At 40.7% G+C, this 23,367-nt stretch overlaps 1 protein-coding gene and 1 non-coding gene across 2 annotated transcripts; one reads left to right on the top strand and one right to left on the bottom strand.

Moving 5' to 3' along the window:
- The first annotated feature begins 8,699 nt into the window (after positions 1 to 8,699).
- Positions 8,700 to 8,771, top strand: trnaa-ugc (transfer RNA alanine (anticodon UGC)). The gene has a single exon. It is a non-coding gene; the product is annotated as a tRNA-Ala (tRNA).
- A 7,131-nt stretch (positions 8,772 to 15,902) lies between these two features.
- Positions 15,903 to 22,544, bottom strand: LOC139544063 (lysosomal membrane ascorbate-dependent ferrireductase CYB561A3-like). The gene is made up of 6 exons (XM_071350773.1): positions 22,306 to 22,544; positions 21,533 to 21,728; positions 19,472 to 19,680; positions 19,070 to 19,224; positions 18,319 to 18,481; positions 15,903 to 16,155 (listed from the first exon to the last, which is right to left on the bottom strand). The coding sequence occupies exons 2-6, from the start codon at positions 21,720 to 21,722 to the stop codon at positions 16,132 to 16,134; spliced, it is 741 nt and encodes a 246-aa protein (XP_071206874.1). The 5' UTR covers positions 21,723 to 21,728; positions 22,306 to 22,544; the 3' UTR covers positions 15,903 to 16,131.
- Positions 22,545 to 23,367: the final 823 nt, after the last annotated feature.

Genomic DNA, 23,367 nt, shown 5'->3' with positions numbered 1-23,367 from the left:
CATATGTTTTCATCGTTCTCGTCCTCCACAAAGACGGAGATAAATTTGTTATCCACCCAGGGCAGCTCTTGGCTCTGCAAGGCCAGCACACGGACACACTGCACGTCTTTCCTGAAGTTGAACTTCTTGCCACCGGGCTGCTGCTGCAGCTTGGTCAAGGTGTCACTGCTGCCAGTGGCAGCGTTGGAGACAATGAAGGCGTCGATCTCTAGCTTGGCATTGGACAGGAAAGCACGGATGTTCATCTTGCTCTGGTTGTTGAGGTGGCTGGCAGTGTTGGTGTTCCCCATTCTGCGACTGTTGGTCAGCTGTAGAGAGGAGTGATAGGAGCAGTTAGAGTAGGCCAGGGGTGTGTTCATTAATGTGATACGTTTGGAGCGTTCCAGATAGAAATGTAATGAACAGAACTGACACAAATCCCTATTCTACATGATGGACAATTATAATTGTTCTGCACCATACATTTCTATCTGAAGGTGTTGTGAAGTTGCACTCAATTTAACAGGCCCCTGTTGTCGGCTACAGCCTGTAATAGAATTATATATTTTTCATTTTTCTCTCTCTGTCGTATAATATGACAACTTTATATCCTCATGACATGTTAAATGTCAACAGATGCTGTCGTTACACCCACTCAAATGGCCTCTTTACTTAACGGTAGTGGAATCCTCAAAAGTGACTAACCCTCAGCTGACTTGATGTGGACCGTTGGACAATAATTCACTGACTAGCACAGGAAAGATTCAACCATGGGTCACACTTTCCCTGTGTCTGATGAGAGGAACAGTGAGATGAATTGAAAGTCATTTCTTCCTCTCCTCCCGGTCGAAGGACACCCTCCCTCCCGGTCGAGACAAAGGGAGACCTGTCCTCCATCTGAGAGTTAAATGGTCTCCCACTGAGTCACTCCTCGTCTCTCCTTTCCTTACTTGTCATTATCCTTAGATTTCTAAACTTTTTTGCTCTGTCCTCGTCTCACCTTTGAAAGGGCAAAATGGGAGCATGATGACATTTGATGTTGACAGGAAAAGTCAAAATAGAGAATGTAAGATGCTCTTTTGTTGAGGTCTTATTAGAGAATGTTCTGTTGACGTCAGCATGTCCTTCAATCATCTGGAACAAGACAATATCTGATATCTGTCATCTAATCTGTGACATCTGTTTATTTTGATTGTTTTCATCAATCTTTGGAAACCTCATGTCACCTTCTTAGAACTTTTGAAAAATATATAAATACATCTTCCCTCAATTTATGTTAAGATACCTTCACCATATTTACCATATTTATCAATGATTTAAGCTGTTGTAACTTCTTATGCTAACATCTTTTCTGTGTTATTTCAGGGATATCACACTTACCTTGATCTGAAGTGTGAGAGTTGTGAGTTGTTGAAACGCTGAAGAACACTTATGTAGGGGTGGTGCTGGTCAGACACTGAGGCTATCATTCTGACTTGGTCCAAAGTCCTCTGATGGTATGCAAATATCATCACACCAATGACACAAGACTTATTAACTCAAGTTAAAAAAAATGCACACCTGATATGGTCAAGTACAGGCTGTTAAGAATTTCCTTCACACGTACAGGGCCCAGTAAAAATTCAAAAGTCAAAACCCAACAACTTTTACTTCGAAAAATATTTTTTATTTTACAAAAATGCATAATCTGTAATTGAACAAGCGTAATAATAGTCAATAGAAAATAAAACATGCATTCTAGACCACTCTCAATTCCTTGTCAATGTATGTAAATAAATGTCAGCCTAATAAAATAAAGGTTAAATAAAAAAGAAAATAAATAAACGTAAAAGCTCTGTCATCATCTGCCCAGACTGCCCTCTTATTGTCCCTTGATGGCAGATCCACTCTGAAGCGGTGAAATGACGTGGAGCCAGTGTGTGCTTGAACACTGTTCCAGGACAGACAGAAACCCTTCAGACCAGTTGATTGTCTCCTTAGTGTTTCTCTGAAAGGGTTGTGTCAATTGCAGTCAGACATGTGGAGTGTGGACTATTCATGCACGGTTTCACAGCCATCTCTTTCTGCTGCTGACACACTCACTCCACCTACCTTTCACTCTCCTCTCCTTCCACTCCATCATACCTCCTATCCTACCATAGCTCAGCCCAGATATTCACTTAGAGAAAATCAAGTTGTCAAGGTATTGTATATATAAAAAAATACAGCCGGTTTGATGCACTTTGCATCATATGATGCTGCGTTTTGCAAGGTTATTATGCAAAATGCATTATACCAGCTGTATTTCTGTATTTTGAAAGTTATATATCTTGAAAACTTGATGACATGCAAAACATTTTTGGACTATATCAACAATGGACTGATGAAACAAATACCAAAATATCATTTTGGGGTGAAATTTTCCTTTAATGAGAATTACATTTTCAATGTATTCCTAAAGATCCTAATGAGTCTTGGAAATACTCTTTCTAACTGGACCTTTTTAAAGTTGGACTTTGTTAAGGTGTAATGAATCTTGGGCAGAGTGATATACTGGTAGATGTGATAATGCATGGTCTTCTCTCACCATCAATGCAAAATAATATTTGCATTTTATTCTACCCTGTGCAGCGCCTCGTCGCAGCTTATCTTATTCCATTGAAGTGCAGTAGCTTCATTGAGAGCTCAGGCCCATCGCAGGCACTCATTGAGACTGTCATTGTATCAAACATTCAATCTATCTAGAAGTCTTTCATTTTGGGTGGTTGAAGGAATTATGCCTCACTTAAAGGGTAGAGAGGCATGTAACTTCTGATGCACAAAAGTTTGTCCTGCTTACTGTAGAATGATACATTTTGATAACTTCCCAAGGGAACTTCAGCTCATTCCTCAACCAAAAGGCTTTCGGAACAGGAGCTTCACAATAAGGCATAAAAGGCTTTCCATTGTCTTATGGCAGCTAAAAGTGAAGGTTACTTTTTCTAAGGATTCATTAGAGATCAACTACCAGCGAACCAATAATTGAACTCGAAACATTCAGGCCTTTACAAATTCAGATAAGTTTTGTAAGCATTAATGAAAAGCTACTGTTGCTAAAGTGAAGTGAGATAATGACATCAACAATAACAGTAATAATAATAATAAATGAATAAATAATAATAATGATAATAATAGTAATGTGATTAGAGATAGGGGACAATATATATATATATATATACAGTGGGGAGAACAAGTATTTGATACACTGCCGATTTTGCAGGTTTTCCTACTTACAAAGCATGTAGAGGTCTGTAATTTTTATCATAGGTACACTTCAACTATGAGAGACGGAATCTAAAACAAAAATCCAGAAAATCACATTGTATGATTTTTAAGTAATTAATTAGCATTTTATTGCATGACATAAGTATTTGATACATCAGAAAAGCAGAACTTAATATTTGGTACAGAAACCTTTGTTTGCAATTACAGAGATCATACGTTTCCTGTAGTTCTTGACTAGGTTTGCACACACTGCAGCAGGGATTTTGGCACACTCCTCCCTACAGATCTTCTCCAGATCCTTCAGGTTTCGGGGCTGTCGCTGGGCAATATGGAGTTTCAGCTCCCTCCAAAGATTTCCTATTGGGTTCAGGTCTGGAGACTGGCTAGGCCACTCCAGGACCTTGAGATGCTTCTTACGGAGCCACTCCTTAGTTGCCATGGCTGTGTGCTTCGTGTCGTTGTCATGCTGGAAGACCCAGCCACGACCCATCTTCAATGCTCTTACTGAGGGAAGGAGGTTGTTGGCCAAGATCTCGCGATACATGGCCCCATCCATCCTCCCCTCAATACGGTGCAGTCGTCCTGTCCCCTTTGCAGAAAAGCATCCCCAAAGAATGATGTTTCCACCTCCATGCTTCACGGTTGGGATGGTGTTCTTGGGGTTGTACTCATACTTCTTCTTCCTCCAAACACGGCGAGTGGAGTTAGACCAAAAAGCTCTATTTTTGTCTCATCAGACCACATGACCTTCTCCCATTCCTCCTCTGGATCATCCAGATGGTCATTGGCAAACTTCAGACAGGCCTGGACATGCACTGGCTTAAGCAGGGGGACCTTGCGTGCGCTGCAGGATTTTAATCCATGACGGCGTAGTGTGTTACTAATGGTTTTCTTTGAGACTGTGGTCCCAGCTCTCTTCAGGTCATTGACCAGGTCCTGCCGTGTAGTTCTGGGCTGATCCCTCACCTTCCTCATGATCATTGATGCCCCACGAGGTGAAATCTTGCATGGAGCCCCAGACCGAGGGTGATTGACCGTCATCTTGAACTTCTTCCATTTTCTAATAATTGCGCCAACAGTTGTTTCCTTCTCACCAAGCTGCTTGCCTATTGTCCTGTAGCCCATCCCAGCCTTGTGCAGGTCTACAATTTTATCCCTGATGTCCTTACACAGCTCTCTGGTCTTGGCCATTGTGGAGAGGTTGGAATCTGTTTGATTGAGTGTGTGGACAGGTGTCTTTTATACAGGTAACGAGTTCAAACAGGTGCAGTTAATACAGGTAATGAGTGGAGAACAGGAGGGTTTCTTAAAGAAAAACTAACAGGTCTGTGAGAGCCGGAATTCTTACTGGTTGGTAGGTGATCAAATACTTATGTCATGCAATAAAATGCAAATTAATTATTTAAAAATCATACAATGTGAGTTTCTGGATTTTTGTTTTAGATTCCGTCTCTCACAGTTGAAGTGTACCTATGATAAAAATTACAGACCTCTACATGCTTTGTAAGTAGGAAAACCTGCAAAATCGGCAGTGTATCAAATACTTGTTCTCCCCACTGTATATATATATATATGTATATACTGTACCAGTCAAAGGTTTGGACTCACATACTCATTCAAGGGTTTTTCTTAATTTGTTCTATTTTCTACATTGTAGAATAATAGTGAAGACTCTTCGACTCTTTACTGGTACCCTGTGTATATTGCCAGGTTATCATCGACTCTGTTCTGGTATCCTGTGTATATAGCCAGGTTATCATCGACTCTTTACTGGTACCCTGTGTATATTGCCAGGTTATCATCAACTCTTTACTGGTATCCTGTGTATATAGCCAGGTTATCATCGACTCTGTTCTGGTATCCTGTGTATATAGCCAGGTTATCATCGACTCTGTACTGGTATCCTGTGTATATAGCCAGGTTATCATCGACTCTGTACTGGTATCCTGTGTATATAGCCAGGTTATCATCAACTCTGTACTGGTATCCTGTGTATATAGCCAGGTTATCATCGACACTGTACTGGTATCCTGTGTATATAGCCAGGTTATCATCGACTCTTTACTGGTATCCTGTGTATATAGCCAAGTTATCATTACTCATTGTGTATCTATTATTACTTTTATTATCACGTGTTTAACTTTTCTTTTATTTCTCTATTTTCTTTCTCTCTGCATTGTTGAGAAGGGAAAGTAAATAAGCATTTCACTGTCAGTTTACACCTGTTGTTTACGAAGCATGTGACTGCTGTGTCTGCACCTGTGTTATCTCCTTCATGGTGAATGGTCCATCGGTGGTCAGCAGGTCCAACTGCCCCAGCTCTTCTGTGAGGTCCATTTTTTAACGCTCTGCTGACAGTTTGGTTTGACCTAAACACGGCCTGGTCTGGTGTTTAGCAAAAAGTATAAACCAAGAAGTGAAAAAAGTAACCATGAGAATTCCACATAACATGATATCTCATGTATAATCGTTTCTATTTGGAGTATTTCACCTGTTTAGAGCAGCAAAACCATGTTCATATTTGATTTGAATATATCTGCTCCTTCTGACCATCAATGACACCAGTGCACGTTCTAGAACTCAGTAAATCATTTGATGCCTGACTGATGTGATGTAACAATTGTCTCCTAGGTAACAACATGAAGCTTCTACATTCCTTAAAAGTGATAGCTATCATTAACAAACTTTCCCACCTTCTTTGATATCATCAGCGAGGATGAGGCGAAGCAATATATTTTTCAACTGTTTGACGATTTGACTGATGTATGCAGTGGTGATTTTAGTATGTAAATCTTGGTGTACATTTATTTTTTTAGATGCATGTCAGCAAAGCCACTACACAACACAACACAATACATGAATTGCACTATAATGGTGACAAACGGTGCCCACAAACTGTTCGGGCCTACATAAAGCTGTCCCAACAGCAGAGTCCCAACAGCAGTCCCAACACCTTACCACTGGTACACCGGGCTATCAGCGGAGCCTTGTCTGGCAGCGAAACAGTTCATTCAGCCTCATTTACTGCCTTGTAAAAGAAACATAGCTGATATGGCTGACTTGCTTAAACAAATGTGGTTTCTACTAGCAATTGAGATGTACAAACTATGGCATACTGTAAGGGGATGACGATCAGATAAGAGGTCATCCGTAATTCCGATTAAGACATTAATGAGCGAGCTAGGATGGACATAGTCAATATAGCTATTTGTTCAGCACTTTTGAAATGTACAGCGACAGAATTCAGAACATTGGCCATTCTTACAGTATTCTCCCTTTACACCAAGTCAGAACCGTAGGATAAATAAAGGGGGCATATAAGCAGACAATGAAAGCTCTTACAATATTCAATGATTACATTTCTCTAAAACAGGCTATAGGCTACATGTGCACCACCAAGTCAGAACAGTTGGCGAAATTATGAGGGGAAAAGGGACCAAATTATTAGGATGAGGCATATGGGCTACTAACAACTTACTACACAACACACACTTAGTATTACTCTCTTAGCTACGGTATATATATCTCCCTGGCATATTACATAATTTATGCAGCAGCATACAATACCTTTTTGGACTCACCTTGTGATGTGCTGTGCTCACTTGAACAGGAAGGTGGCTCGGCGGTCCTTTGTGGTCAACATTTGTTATTAAACTTAGTCATCAAAGTCTGGCATTCTCTGGATTTATGGTGCTTTCAAGACAACTGGGAACTCTGAATCATGATGACGTCAGTGATCTTCAGGTCGGAGCTCTAGAAAGAGGCCTGAGTTCCTGACTTGCAGTTCCGAGTTGGATGACCGTTCAAAACTTATTTTTCCAGTCGGAGCTGGTATTTTTCAGAGTTTCCAGTTGTCTTGAACTCACTGAAGTCTGAGATTTCCCAGTTCCGAGTTTCCAGGTGTTTGAGCGTGGCAGAAGTTATGCTGGATTGACAGCATGGCCAATGTTGAATGTTTACCCTTTTAAGCTTTGAAAAAATAACCTTAAACTCAAACTTGGGACCACACAAGGCAATTAGCCACTGATTCCTTCCAAACCACTCATTGTTGAATTTGCGATTTCCAACTTGTTGTGTAATGTGTATGTCCAATGGCTGATGAGCACCGATACGTTTTATCTATAATTTCTGTTCATATGACAAGGGTTGAAAAGGATTTGCCATAAGATTGTTGACTTGATTCATGGTGATGACTGCTAGCTTGCTAGCTAAGATCAGTCCAATCAAAGCTACTGTAGATATAACGTGATTTGATGTCATTTTATCTGTGGCCAATGACCTTGAGCCTTCTTGGATGGGCACTTCTAATGTAAGTCTATGGCAGTACCCAAGGGGCTTGAATGTTTTTGCTCTACCCTTAGAATTTGCAGTGACTAGTGTCCCCATGAGTGACAGAACACTGAGCCAATCATGACACAACTACAGAACATTAACAACCCCTACTATCAAGGCACAAGGCGAGACCCAGATGCAGACATAGGAGGCAGATGGTTGGAGTCTTACAATGTTTAATAATCGAAAGGGGTAGGCAAGAGAATGGTCAGGCAGGCGGACACAGAGTCCAGAAACAGGCAAGGGTCAAAACCAGGAGGACTAGAAAAAGGAGAATAGCAAAGGAGTACAGGGAAAAACATGCTGGTTGACTTGACTAAACATACAAGACGAACTGGCACAGAGAGACAGGAAACACAGGAATAAATACACTGGGGGAAATAAGCGACACCTGGAGGGGGTGGAGACAATCACAGGAACAGGTGAAACAGTTCAGGGCGTGACACCCTATGCTCTGTATTTTCCGCTGGCTGCACTGAAAGCACTGAGCTAGGCGGAAACATCTGCATTTTGGAGCTGCCTTACTCAAGAAAGCTAAAAAGGGACCATGTTTGTATGCGTCTTTATTAACTCAATATTATATATATATTTTTTTTTACATTGTTTGCAAACTGATATGTGACATGTATTAATGCCAAAATAACATGCAAAACAGGCAACCTGCCCTGAATGACGGGTCGCCACTGGATGTATTGGAGCCCAAGATACTGAAATACGTGGATATTACAATGCATACACAATAAGACATTCAAGTTGAAAGCACAAGTAAAATTCATGATAACAACATGTACATTAAGGAGACTCAATGTGTTGATTAATGTTCATTTACCACCATCTTTGATGGCCAAAGATCATATCCAAATATAGCCTTTCTTTGGTGATATCAAATCTCTGGTGAAATCAAACGTTGAGGTCGATGTCACGGTTTATACAGTATGTAGTATGGAGATACTGCCATCTTGTGGTAAAGGTGAAGAACAATCTTCCCGGTATTCTCCGTAGGCAATTTAACTATATTCTCTGCGATAACGGAGTATACTTTTTTGTGGAAATGGCAACTGCAAAAACGTTATTTCAATAATACATTCAATTACATTTCCAATGCATTATTTACAAAACCTTATTGTTTCTCTATCTGTACGGAAGGGGATGTAGCTCAGTGGTAGAGCGCATGCTTTGCATGTATGAGGCCCCGGGTTCAATCCCCGGCATCTCCACAAATTTTTTCAAAATTTAATAACCCATTGTTTGTCCAAATCTCTATGGATTTCACCCGTAGTTTAGCATAGCTAAGTGTTATTGTCAAACAAAATACTAAGCAACACACACTGCATATTTAAACTCAGACTTGTGTCCGATTGTGACCACTCAGGGCTCCCCCTCTGCATGAATACAGACAACTGAGATTGATGAAAACACAGAGATTTTTGGATTGTATGTGCACTGTGGACGTAAGGAATCGGTTGAAAGTAAATATGACAAATGTAACATTACAGTAAATGGTACAGTAAGTAAAAAACAGATGGCGCATCCTGATGTCCACTACAGAAGACATTTATGAACAAGCTCTTATTTAGATCTTATTTAATCAGTGACGTGTATTCATGGATCCAAGGGAAGCCAGGCTTCCCCAAAAAATGGACCAAGAAAAAAAAAACTATAATCATTTATCTTTCGTCTCTCTGTGTTTCATAATGTTCCTTAAATTCGCAAGAGGCTGAAAAAGCATCCGTGCGAGCGAATCAGCGCCCCTCTGTCTATGTGTAGGCCATCTCTCTGATGCTGTCTGTTGTCTCCTATCAAATCCCATTGAGAGCATACCTTATTGACAGAAAAACTTTAATTGTTGCATCTCGTTGTGTTGTTGTCCTCCGGTGGCTAGCTATCTAGCAAAAATTGGCCCTTTCCTAAATTAGACATGGATGGAGATAGGGATTTGGACTTGTGGTTTTACTTAATTCTCCCTACTAGCCAATGGGCGATTCTGATCCAACCATAAATTCATACATTGTTGTGCCGCTGGCCTGAGTGGATGGAAGTTCAATATGTAGCTAGATGTAGAAGACGAATGTTAACTAGCTAACGTTGCCCATGAATGTAAGTTAGGCTTCTTAACCCGAGGACAAACCATCCAGAAAATTTTTTTTTCAGTCCACCACTGATTCCAATGGCTGTCATGTTTAATATGAAGGGAAAACCTCCCAGATTGCAGTTCCTATGGCTTCCACTAGATAGAAAGAGTTTCAGGCTTGTTTTTGGAAAAATGAGCTAGAATTTGTAGTTTTTCTAAGTGGCTCCCATTTTGGCTGTAGTGTTTTAACGCGCGTGGATGAGAGCGCGTACTTTGTTGTTTATCTCCCTCTTAAATTGTATTGTTTATTTACGTATTAGGATACCTGAGGTTTGATTATAAACGTTGTTTGACTTGTTTGGAGAAGTTTATTGTTAACGTTTGGGATAAATTTTGTATGCATTTTGAAGGAGGGAAACCGGTGGATTATTGAATGATGCGCGCCAGCTAAACTGAGTTTTTGGGGATATAAAGAAGGACTTTATCGAACAAAAGGACCATTTGTGATGTAGCTGGGACTTTTTGGAGTGCCAACAGAAGAAGATTTTCAAAGGTAAGGCATTTATTTTATCGCTATTTCTGACTTTCATGGCGCACCTGCCTGGTTGGAAAATGTTTTTAATGCTTTTGTGTGCGGGGCGCTGTCCTCAGATAATCGCATGGTGTGCTTTCGCCGTAACGCCTTTTTGAAATCTGACACAGCTGCTGGATTAACAAGAAGTTAAGCTTTTTTTCTGATATATGACACTTGTATTTTCATGAATGTTAAATATGACTATTTCTGTCATTTGAATTTCGCGCTCTGCAATTTCACCGGATGTTGTCGAGGTGGGTCGCTAGCGCCCCGTCTAGACCAAAGAGGATGACTTCTTATGGCTTGGGGGCAGTATTTCGACGTCTGGATGAGAAGCGTGCCCAAAGTAAACTGCCTGTTACTCAGGCCCAGAAGCTAGGATTTGCATATAATTGGTAGATTTGGATTGAAAACACTCTACATTTTCCAAAACGGTTAAAATACTGTATGTGAGTTTAACCTTTCTGAAATCCCCATCCCGGATCCGGGATTTCTGTCATTAAAAACCCTGACTAGCATAGCGTAGCCTAGCGCCAGAGGTTAATCATAAAATATAATTTCATGAAATCACAAGTGCAATATTGCAAAACACAGCTTAGCCTTTTGTTAATCCATCTGTCGTCTCAGATATTGAAATTATGCTTTCCAGCGAAAGCAATACTTGCATTTGTGTAAATGTATCGATCGCTCAACAAAACAATAAGAACAGCTAGCACCAGGTAACTCGGTAACAAAAACCAGCAAAGCAATCAAATTAATCGTTTACCTTTGTTGATCTTCGGTTGGTTTCACTCACGAGACTACCAGTTAGACAGCAAATGTTCCTTTTGTTCCATAAAGATATGTTTTATATCCAAATACCTCCGTTTGTTTGATGCGTCATCACAAGTAATCCACCGGAAAAAGCGTTCGCGACAACGGCGGAAAAAATTATATCCATAATGTCCACATAAACATGTCAAACGTTGTTTTTGATCCAATTTCAGGGTGTTTTTCACATATCTATTCGATAATAAATCAACCGGGACAGTTGGCTTTTCACTAGGAGCGAGAGAGACAATGGCTACCTTTCAGATTTGCGCAAAAATCACCCGGAGAGCCTCCACCTGTCCACGTACCCAATGTGCTCTTGCAGGCTCATCCTTCAAAATAAAGGCCTGAAACTACGTCTAAAGGCTGTTGACACCTTAGGGAAGACATAGAAAAAGAGGTCTTATTGATGAGACTTCACATATGCGATAGGAAGGCATTGGAACACAGAGCTCTCAAAATGAGTGCCACTTCCTGCTTGAAATTTTCTCAGGTTTTCACCTGCAATATCAGTTCTGTTTAACTCACAGACAAAATTCTCTACAGTTTTGGAAACTTCAGAGTGTTTTCTATCCTAATCTATGATATGCATATTCTAGTTTCGGGGGCTGAGAAATAGGCAGTTTAAAATGGGTACGCATATTTTGCCAAATGTTAAAATTGCGCCCCCTAGTTAGAAGAAGATAACAGAACTGATATGGCAGGTGAAAATCTGAGGAAAATCCATCCAGGAAGTGGGATAAAAAAATAAATAAAATAAACCTTTAAAAAAAAAAAATTAAGTTGGATTTTTTTGATGTGGGTAGTTTTCAATTGAATGACTATTGAGTATCTAATGGGTTAGGACCCAGATTGCAGTTCCTATGGCTTCCACTAGATGTCAACAGTCTTTAGACATTGTTTCAGGCTTGTTTTCTGAAAAATGAAGAAGAGTGAGACCTTTCTGTCAGTGGACTGAGGAAGCATGCAGTGCTGGTTTGCGCGCGTGACCGTGTGCACGCCCTTCGTTGTTTTTCCATTCTATTGAATACGCTATTGTCCAGTTGAAATATTATCGATTATTTAGACAATTGACAACCTGAGGATTAATTATAAATATCGTTTGACATGTTTCGACAAACTTTACCGATACTATTAGGATGTATTCGTCTGCATGTTTTGACCGCCTTTGAGCCAGTGGATTACTGAACAAAACGCGCCAACAAAGCAGAGTTTTTGGGATATAAGAGGGACTTTATCGAACAAAACACACATTTACTGTGTAGCTGGGACTCTTGTGACTGCAACCAGATGAAGATCTTCGAAGGTAAGTGATTCATTTTATCGCTATTTCTGACCTTCGTGACTCCTCTACTTGGTTGGAAAATGTTTGTACGCTTTTGTAAGCAGGGCGCTGTCCTCAGATAATCACATGGTATGCTTTCGCCGTAAATCCTTTTTGAAATCTGATAAAGCGGCTGGATTAACAAGAAGTTCATCTTTAAGCCAATGTATAACACTTGTATTTTTATTAATGTTTATTATGACTATTTCTGTATTTTGAATTTGGCACTCTGCAATTTCACCGGATGTTGTCGAGGTGGGTCGCTAGCGGCACGCCTGCGCCAGAGAGGATAACAACCTCTCCCTCAACGTGATCAAGACAAAGGAGATGATTGTGGACTACAGGAAAAGGAGGACTGAGCACACCCCCATTCGCATCGAAGGAGCTGTAGTGGAGCAGGTTGAGAGCTTCAAGTCCCTTGGTGTCCACATCACCAACAAACTATCATGGTCCAAACACACTAAGACAGTTGTGAAGAGGGCACGACAAAGCTTATTCCCCCTCAGGAGACTGAAAAGATTTGGCATGGGTCCTCAGATCCTCAAAAGGTTCTACAGCTGCACCATCGAGAGCATCCTGACTGGTTGCATTATTGCCTGGAATGGCAACTGCTCGGCCTCCGACCGCAAGGCACTACAGAGGGTAGTGCGTATGGCCTAGTACATCACTGGGGCCAAGCTTCTTGCAGTCCATGACCTCTTTAACAGGCGGTGTCAGAGAACGGCACTAGAAATTGCCAAAGACTCCAGCCACCCTAGTCATAGACTGTTCTCTCTGCTACCACATTGCAAGTGGTACTGGAGTGCCAAGTCTAGGTCCAAAAGGCTTCTTAACTTCTTGATGCTAGGGGTCAGATTTATTTTTATTTTTAAAAGAACGTTCCCAAGGTAAACGGACTATTTCTCAGGTCCAAATCGTAGAATATGCATATAATTTACAGATTAGGATAGAAAACACTCCAAAGTTTCCAAAACTGTCAAAATATTGTCTGTGAGTATAACAAAACTGATTCTGCAGGCGAAAACCTGAGAAAATATAACCCGGAAGTGATATTTAAAAAAAAAATCTGTGTTTCCTGGCCAGTCTTTCTTCCATTTAAAGGGTTATCAACCAGATTCATTTTCCAATGGCTTCCTCAGGCTGTGACCAGGCTTTAGACATAGTTTCAGGCTTTTATTTTGAAAAATGAACGAGATTTTTCAAAAGTAGTCAGGTGTCCTCTGAATAGTTCCTGCGCGCGAGAGGGGAGCTCTCCATTTTCCTTTTCTCTCTTATTGAATAAGTGGCGTTTTTTTGTTATAAAAGTAATATTTATCGAACAAAAAGAACATTTGTTGTTTAACTGGGAGTCTCGTGAGTGCAAACATCCGAAGACTATCAAAAGTAAGCGATTAATTTTATTGCTTTTCTGACTTTCGTGACCAAGCTAACCAAGCTAATATAAGGCTAATTGTTCTAGCATTGATTGATACACTCACAAAAGCTTAGATTGCTTTCGTTGCAAAGCATATTTTCAAAATCTGACACGATAGGTGGATTAGCAACAAGCTAAGCTGTGTTTTGGTATATTTCACTTGTGATTGCATGATTATAAATATTTTTAGTAATATCTTTGTATCTGATACGTTTGGGGAAAAAATTCTGCCTTTCAGCACCGGAACGAGACTGTAGTTTTCTCAACATAACGCGCAACCCAAATGGCGTTTTTTTGTTATAAAAGTAATATTTATCGAACAAAAAGAACATTTATTGTGTAACTGGGAGTCTCGTGAGTGCAAACATCCGAAGATTATCAAAGGTAAGCGATTCATTTTATTGCTTTTCTGACTTTCGTGACCATGCTAATTTGGGGCTAGCTGTTGTAGCATTGATTGATACACTCACAAAAGCTTGGATTTCTTTCTCTGTAAAGCATATTTTCAAAATCTGACACAATAGGTGGATTAACAACAAGCTAAGCTGTGTTTTGGTATATTTCACTTGTGATTGCATGATTATAAATATTTTTTGTAATATTTTTGAATTTGGCGCCCTGCAATTCAGCGGCTGTTTAGGGAAATGATCCCGTAATCGGGATCTGTGCGCAGAAAGGTTAACAGCTTCTACCCCCTAGCCATAAGACTCCTGAACAGCTAATCAAATGGCTAACCAGACTATTTCCATTTTAACGCTGCTGCTACTCTCTGTTTATTATTTATGCATAGTCACTTTACCTCTACCTACATGTACATATTACCTCAATTACCTTGACTAACCTGTGCCCCCGCATATTGACTCTGTACCGGTACCCCCTGTATATAGCCTCCACATTGACTCTGTACCGGTACCCCCTGTATATAGCCTCACTACTGTTATTTTTTTGATGATCTTTAATGATTTGTTATTTTTCTATCTTCTTCTGTTTTTTCTTTTTTTTTCTTTATGAATTTTTAACTTCAGTTTATTTTAGAGGATTGATGAGAAACGTCATTTGACTTGTTTGGATGAAGTTTACCGGTAGCTTTTTGGATTCCTTTGTATGCATGTTGAAGGAGTGGATTACTGAAATCAATGGCACCAACTAAACTGACTTTTTGGATATAAAGAAGGACTTTATCGAACAAAACGAACATTCATTGTGTAGCTGGGACCCTTGGGATTGCAAACAGAGGAAGATCTTCAAAGGTAAGTGATTTATTTTATCGCTATTTGAGATTTTTTGTCAAGCCGGTGCTGGTTGAAAAAGTATTTTGATGTGGGGCGCTGTCCTCAGATAATCGCATGGTATGCTTTCACCGTAAAGCCTTTTTGAAATCTGACAACTCTATATCTGACATGGTACAGATTTTTTGTAAGCCCATAACCATGTTGGATTAACAAGAAGTTAAGCTTTTAAATGATGTAAGACACTTGTATGTTCATGAATGTTTAATATAAAAAATTTGTAATTTGAATTTGGCGCGCTCTAGCTTCACCGGATGTTTTCGATTTTGATCCCGCTAGCGGCATCCAAGCCCTAAGAGAGCTTTTAAGAATGGACTATGCAGTAGTACAGCCTAATAATTGGTATAGGGTATATAGACCATTTCCTACATGAATATGTCACTTTGATTAGTCTTGCCTTCCAGGTCACCTACTTAGTCATTTTGTAGATATATATTATTTTCTGGAACGACTACATGTACCCATCTCATTGTTATTTGTCACACCCTGATCTGTTTCACCTGTCTTTGTGATTGTCTCCACCCCCCTCCAGGTGTCGCCCATCTTCCCCATTATCCCCTGTGTATTTATACCTGTGTTGACTATTCTGGGTCTTACGTGACATGTGATAGTTATTACATTATTGGAGACACACAAATTGTTTTTGCACCCACCATGCGTCATGTCGACAATGGTCATATGAGTTGAAATGTGTATATTTTGGGATGTGTGCACTCAGTATTTTTTTTACCTGACAAAAATTCGTTTTGGATCAAAACGTTGTCAATAAAGCGGTGAATTATTGTTCTATACTAGTATTCTTTATTAGCCCAACACCTATGTTTTTAAGGATGTGTGTATGACCACAAACTTTTCTATAAGGCTTGTACCACACAATAAGGCTTTAATGCACATAGTCTCCCATATACTATAGACAGTATAGAGTAAAAACATTGCATGTCAGTCATCATGTCATCATGTCACGTGTAACTACTACCACAGCTGGTATTCTGAGACACAGGAGGGAACATCAGTGTTCTTTGTCTCCAATTGATCCATTATCCAAAAATAGAAAAGGGCAGGGAGAAGAAGAGGACACCAAGGTCTTCTACTTCTTCAGTTGTCCTCCGGAAGCAATGACTGGAGTAAAAGCATAAAAATGACAACTATAATTCCAAGCACAGTAGGCTACAGCCAATAAAAAAGCATCAGGGCCGGTATTCATAAAGCATCTCAGAGTAGGAGTGATGATCTAGGATCGGTGAACATAATAAATAAGATTACATGGATAGGGGGGCCAACATTGACAAGCATTTAGCTCAGTCTCAAAGGCAAAGCCAAGGGTCTACTAAGCTCAGTCTCAATTACAAAAGCCAGCTAGGTCTGTTTGTGTCCTTTGAAAAATGCAGACTGAATTTTGCCATGAACTGCACAAATCCTTTGTCATTGTCACAATACAGTGGGGAGAACAAGTATTTGATACACTGCCGATTTTGCAGGTTTTACTACTTACAAAGCATGTAGAGGTCTGTAATTTTTATCATAGGTACACTTCAACTGTGAGAGACGGAATCTAAAACAAAAATCCAGAAAATCACATTGTATGATTTTTAAATAATTAATTTGCATTTTATTGCATGACATAAGTATTTGATACATCAGAAAAGCAGAACTTAATATTTGGTACAGAAACCTTTGTTTGCAATTACAGAGATCATACGTTTCCTGTAGTTCTTGACTAGGTTTGCACACACTGCAGCAGGGATTTTGGCCCACTCCCCCCTACAGATCTTCTCCAGATCCTTCAGGTTTCGGGGCTGTCGCTGGGCAATACGGACTTTCAGCTCCCTCCAAAGATTTTCTATTGGGTTCAGGTCTGGAGACTGGCTAGGCCACTCCAGGACCTTGAGATGCTTCTTACGGAGCCACTCCTTAGTTGCCATGGCTGTGTGCTTCGTGTCGTTGTCATGCTGGAAGACCCAGCCACGACCCATCTTCAATGCTCTTACTGAGGGAAGGAGGTTGTTGGCCAAGATCTCGCGATACATGGCCCCATCCATCCTCCCCTCAATACGGTGCAGTCGTCCTGTCCCCTTTGCAGAAAAGCATCCCCAAAGAATGATGTTTCCACCTCCATGCTTCACGGTTGGGATGGTGTTCTTGGGGTTGTACTCATCCTTCTTCTTCCTCCAAACATGGCGAGTGGAGTTAGACCAAAAAGCTCTATTTTTGTCTCATCAGACCACATGACCTTCTCCCATTCCTCCTCTGGATCATCCAGATGGTCATTGGCAAACTTCAGACAGGCCTGGACATGCACTGGCTTAAGCAGGGGGACCTTGCGTGCGCTGCAGGATTTTAATCCATGACGGCGTAGTGTGTTACTAATGGTTTTCTTTGAGACTGTGGTCCCAGCTCTCTTCAGGTCATTGACCAGGTCCTGCCGTGTAGTTCTGGGCTGATCCCTCACCTTCCTCATGATCATTGATGCCCCACGAGGTGAAATCTTGCATGGAGCCCCAGACCGAGGGTGATTGACCGTCATCTTGAACTTCTTCCTTTTTCTAATAATTGTGCCAACAGTTGTTTCCTTCTCACCAAGCTGCTTGCCTATTGTCCTGTAGCCCATCCCAGCCTTGTGCAGGTCTACAATTTTATCCCTGATGTCCTTACACAGCTCTCTGGTCTTGGCCATTGTGGAGAGGTTGGAATCTGTTTGATTGAGTGTGTGGACAGGTGTCTTTTATACAGGTAACGAGTTCAAACAGGTGCAGTTAATACAGGTAATGAGTGGAGAACAGGAGGGCTTCTTAAAGAAAAACTAACAGGTCTGTGAGAGCCGGAATTCTTACTGGTTGGTAGGTGATCAAATACTTATGTCATGCAATAAAATGCAAATTAATTATTTAAAAATCATACAATGTGATTTTCTGGATTTTTGTTTTAGATTCCGTCTCTCACAGTTGAAGTGTACCTATGATAAAAATTACAGACCTCTACATGCTTTGTAAGTAGGAAAACCTGCAAAATCGGCAGTGTATCAAATACTTGTTCTCCCCACTGTAGGTGCATTCCAGATTCACATTTTCTGTGCAGGTCTGTAGAGATTATAGAATCAGTCATTATATCATGTTGATATGGTTCCTATAGATAATAAATACTTGTCCAGGTATTGTAAAGGTCCGATAATCTGCACAGACCTGCTTAGAAAATATGTATCTGGAACACACCTGATAACCTGGCTATTCCAGAAACAGGCTGTCATTCAGTCTAGGACTTTAGTGCTGACAGCACCATACTCACTCTAGAGCTCTCCTGCCCTGGCTCCAGCCTATTCCACCTCTGGTTGGACAGGATTCCAAGGACCACCAATCCAAAGGCCACGATCAGGACACCCAGGAAGTTAGCAAACAAGGCCTCTGCAGGATGTGAGGAATAGGCTGCGGTGCTGTTGCTGTTGCCGTTGCTGAATAGAGACATAAACCCTCAAATTAATGACATGCCTTTTTCACACACTGTATATAGACTCATTTTTCCCCCTACTGTGTTATTGACTTGTATATTGTTTACTCCATGTGTAACTCTGTGTTGTTGTCTGTTCACACTGCTATGCTTTATCTTGGCCAGGTCGCAGTTGTAAATGAGAACTTCTTCTCAACTAGCCTACCTGGTTAAATAAAGGTGAAATAATGAAGTAAAAATTAAAAAATAATAAAACATCTCCTTTCATGGAGTCACTGTAGTTAAAGGGAAAGGCTAACCTGGTAACCAATCTGTTTCTGTGGCCAACTCTTTGTTCAATGTCAAGAGTTTTGGGGCACCAAGGCTAAGGAAATACTACAATGAAATTGCTGTTATGCTCTTATAAGTTGTCAAACCTAATTTTGTTCTGTAAAATGTAAAGTTCTTTAATTTATCCATAACTGTGAATATTTAATGTAGCCTAAAGCTTTTCAATGTCACATTGGCCTTTATACAGAAAATTATTGTGGAGAATGTTGGACCAATGTAGTTAGTTGTTATTGGTGGAGGATCAGCGTTTCTGGTCACTCACAGAGCAAGGAGCAGTTTTTCGTTGATGCCAGAGAGACAGGAGGCCAGGCTGAGGATAAAGATGGCCATGCCCATCCAGGCGTGAACTGGTTTCAGGAGCTTACGGAACCCGAGGGGAGAGCAGGGAGACAGGAAACCAACCAGGCCAAGGACCCACTGACCAATGAGAAGGGACGGAAAAGGGTTGAGCAAGATGGGTTGCATCAAATGAGCTTGAGGTAGAAAAGCTGCCCAATGTGCAATTTGAACCATGAGCACAGGTACATGAATGTTTTTTTAAATTAGGGTCATATGACCTGAACATGAAAAACTCTGAGTTACTAAGAGCCCAGAGTTTTCCCTGGTCAGTTCACATGGGTCAGGGAAAAAACCCTGGTCCCTGCCCAACGTCTCCCCCTCCTACCTGGGCAGTGAACAGGACTACAGTGCAGATGCCCACCCAGCTGTGGAGGGAATACAGGTTGGGGATGTGGTAGCCTGTGTGGAAGTCAAACACAGCACACAGCCCAAGGATGGACAGGAGCAGGGAGGACAGCAGCAGAGCAGCGTGCACCAGCTTCCAGCGCTGCTTCCTCTGACTCCAGGTAAAGGGGATGCGGTATAGGATAGCCGCTTCAGACAACACACAGACACAAACACACACACACACACACACAGAAAGACACAGAAGACTTTTAGATCAGCCTTTCCCAGATGGTGGGATGTATTATCTCCTTTCTGTGTTTGTCTCTTCTGGGTGCACTAGCCTGTCCTACCACATGTAACATGACCCCTCCCACATGTTATTCCATACAGTTTATAACCACTTAGTATTTATAACCACTCCAAGACCTATATGGATACTTACAATAATGTACTGGTACACAGTCACATCATTGAGGAACGCTACAGTGCAAGGTCAGTTGAAGGTCACTAATAAAGTAAATACAGCAAGACAGATTGGGAGTGGGGGGACTTGGGAGGGGTATAGTGTATTAATTGTTTAATGTATACTAAGTGACATGGGGATGTAGGGAGACTGAAGATGGGAAGAAATGGAGGTTGGTAATCATTGGTGCCATGGCACAAATGATGCCTTCAGAAAGTATTCACACACCTTGACTTTTTCCACAAAATATTGTGTTACAACCTGAATTCAAAATGGATTACATTTTGATTTTGTGTCACTGACCTACACACAATAACCCATACTGTCAATGTGAAATTAAGTTTCTAGAAATGTTTGGAAATGAATACAAAACGAAAAGCTGAAATGTCTTGAGTCAATAAGTATTCAACCCCTTTTGATATGGCAAGCCTAACTAAAATTAGTATAATATGTTACGTTTGGTATGGTTAGGTTAGACAGATGATTACTTAAGGCAAAAACTAAAGTAGGATGGATGAGTGGGCGTATGACGCGAATATCAATCAATCCAGCGATTGTGAGTTTAAATCTCATCACGGACAACTGTAGCAATTTAGCAACCTTTCAACTAGTTACTACTTTTTAGCTACTTTGAAACTACTTAGCATGTTAGCTAACCCTTTCCCTAACCCTAACTTTAACCCTTTTAGCTAACCCTTCCCCTAACTTAACCTTAACCCTTAACCTTAACCCTTTAACCTAACTCCTAAACTTAACCCCAACCTTAACCCTAACCCCTAGCCTAGTTAACGTTAGCCAGCTAGCATACTAACTGGAGTGTCCTGGAATTACGTACAGAATAATACGAAATGCTCTGAGACCAGATTGAGAGGTTGGTCAAAGCGCTCCTGTTGGAAGTATTTAGTTTTTTGGTGTAGTTTAAAAAGCCTTTATTATCTTGGCTTTGTGATAGACCTTGTGGAGATGATACCTGACCTGGATCCAAAGAGAAGGCCAGGTCTATTTATTTTCTTTCAAATACTTTAAGCGCGTTTGATTTAGCTTGCCTGACACAATAGAAACAGTGGAATCAAGTACACACCTAAGTAATTGAAAGAAACCAAATTCAAACAAGTTTTTAGTGAGAAAACCCTCAAAGGAGAAAACAATTTACAACTTTTCCAAACGGAGGTTTGTTTTTGTCACGCCTGCTCCATCATCAGACACCTGTCACCATCGTTATGCGCATCAGCGCTTCATTGGACTCATTGGACTCCATCACTTTATTGATTGCCTCCTCTATATCTGTCTATTACTCAGTTTGATCCCAGTGTCAGCATTAAGGTCGTTATGTTCCCCTTGTCCAGACGCTGTCCGTGTTTTGTTTCATGTCTGGTATTTATTAAATATTCACTCCCTGTACTTACTTCTCGTCTCCCAGTGTCTGTCCTCACAGTTTTCTAATTTACAATCTGCCCTGCTATAATTTCCATAATTTCTTGCTTTTGTCCACACAGTATGAAGCACTCTGAGATTTTCCATTAAATGAAAATATGAAATACTGGTGACTGAATGAAATGTATTATGGTCATTATCATAATCATTATTGTGACCCACCGTTCCCATACAGGACTACCAGGCCAGTCACCATGAGCACGGGATGCCAGTTGAACTGCAGAAAGGACGCATCCCAGGCAAAGCCACCACGCCACTCGATGTTCCAGTAACTGACAAACACCACACACAGCAGTCCCAGACACAGGCACAGCACGTAGTTCCCATAGAACAACACTGTGGAGGAGATCATGTCTGTCTGTGTGTGTGTTTGTGTTTGTGGGGGGGTTGTGTGTGTGTGTAAGAGAGTCAGTGAGAGAGAGAGAGAGAGAGAGAGCGAGAGAGAGAGAGAGAGAGTGAAGGAGAGCGAGAGAGAGAGTGAGAGAGAAAGCGAGAGAGAGTGTGTGAGAGAGAAAGAGTGAATGAGAGCGAGAGAGAGAGAGCGAGTGAACGAGAAAGAGAGAGAGGGAGAGAGAGAGAGAGAGAGAGAGAGAGAGAGAGAGAGAGAGAGATAGAGAGAGAGAGAGAGAGAGAGAGAGAGAGAGAGAGAGAGAGAGAGAGAGAGAGAGAGAGAGAGAGAGAGAGAGAGAGAGGGATGGATGGATGGATGGATGGATGGATGGATGGATGGATGGATGGATGGATGGATGGATGGATGGATGGATGGATGGATGGATGGATTACCATTAACTTTATCTTGAAAAAGCAAAGATTATGTATTAAGTACATAATAAGCATGACATAACAGCTTAAACAGCATAAAACATGGTTAAAGCTTAATGACATTATATACATTTAATTTAGTAGTACTATTGAGGGAAAGTATCATCACTTACCTATGATGAAATCGTTTTTTGCCCTTGTTTTAGTTTTTTTCCTTCCTTCTCTGTTCTCACAAATGTTTTATCAGCCAGTCCCCAGTGTTACAGAGAAACACAAATTAAAGCTCCCTGCTCGTTTGTCATCCAGTGCAGGAACATTCCCCTTAAATCTGTGTCTGAGATCCTTACTAATTAAGATTGAGTTAGACTGTCTTTTCCCTCCCCTAACTCCTGGAGATCACCACTAGGTAAGTGCTTCCTCTTTCCTAAACAAGCTATTTGTAAGTCAAGGAAAACAAATGTTGGATGTCATTGAAAAACATTTTTCATAATATGTTTTCTGTCAAGTCATTGTGGATCAAAGGCGCAGCATCACAAAGGCGTCTGTGTGAATGAGTTAAACCATGTAATCTGAATTGCCACAGAGCTGGACCATGGAGAAGGTTAGACAGAGGAGCACGTAACTCTCTGATTTGAGCTGGAACAGATGACCATAGAAGGAACATAAGGCCTATCACACAGGGGTAACAGGACACACTTTAACTGGGAGACAAAATAGAGACAAGCAAAATATTCTTTCACTACAAAATAATGAAGAGCACAGTGCTCATCCACTGAAGAATTCCCCAAGAGCATGAAGTCATATAACAGTTTCACTTGAAGGATACAGAAGAAAACAGGTTTTTCAGAAGCTGTCAATGATACCAAAGTCCCTAAAGAAGTGACATAGTTTTAGTTACATTTCTCTGACAGATGAGTCAGCATTCAGATGTTCAGGTACAAATGTGCGTTTTCATGTTCGTGAGGTGTTTTGTGGTGTGTTCTGTGTTGGTATGACAGCTTGTTAAGATGTGCGAGAAGTGTAAAAAAAATACATCTTTGAAAAGCCTTCTTTTTCAATGGCATGTTTGTTCCAATGAACAGATTCAAAATCAGGGAAACAACCTTAATGAATGACAACGGCTAATGTCGGAACTGGTCAGTGCACCTTCTAATGATATTAACCAAAGAGTACAGTTTCAATGGGATCAATCATTGCTATAGCTATACATCATATACGATGAAAGACACAGGAGA

This window comes from Salvelinus alpinus, chromosome 18 (genome assembly GCF_045679555.1).
Source record: "Salvelinus alpinus chromosome 18, SLU_Salpinus.1, whole genome shotgun sequence".
In the NCBI taxonomy this organism is placed as follows: domain Eukaryota; kingdom Metazoa; phylum Chordata; class Actinopteri; order Salmoniformes; family Salmonidae; genus Salvelinus; species Salvelinus alpinus.
The sequence above is the reverse complement of the archived record's forward strand: the minus strand, read 5'-3'. Positions and strand labels throughout refer to the sequence as shown.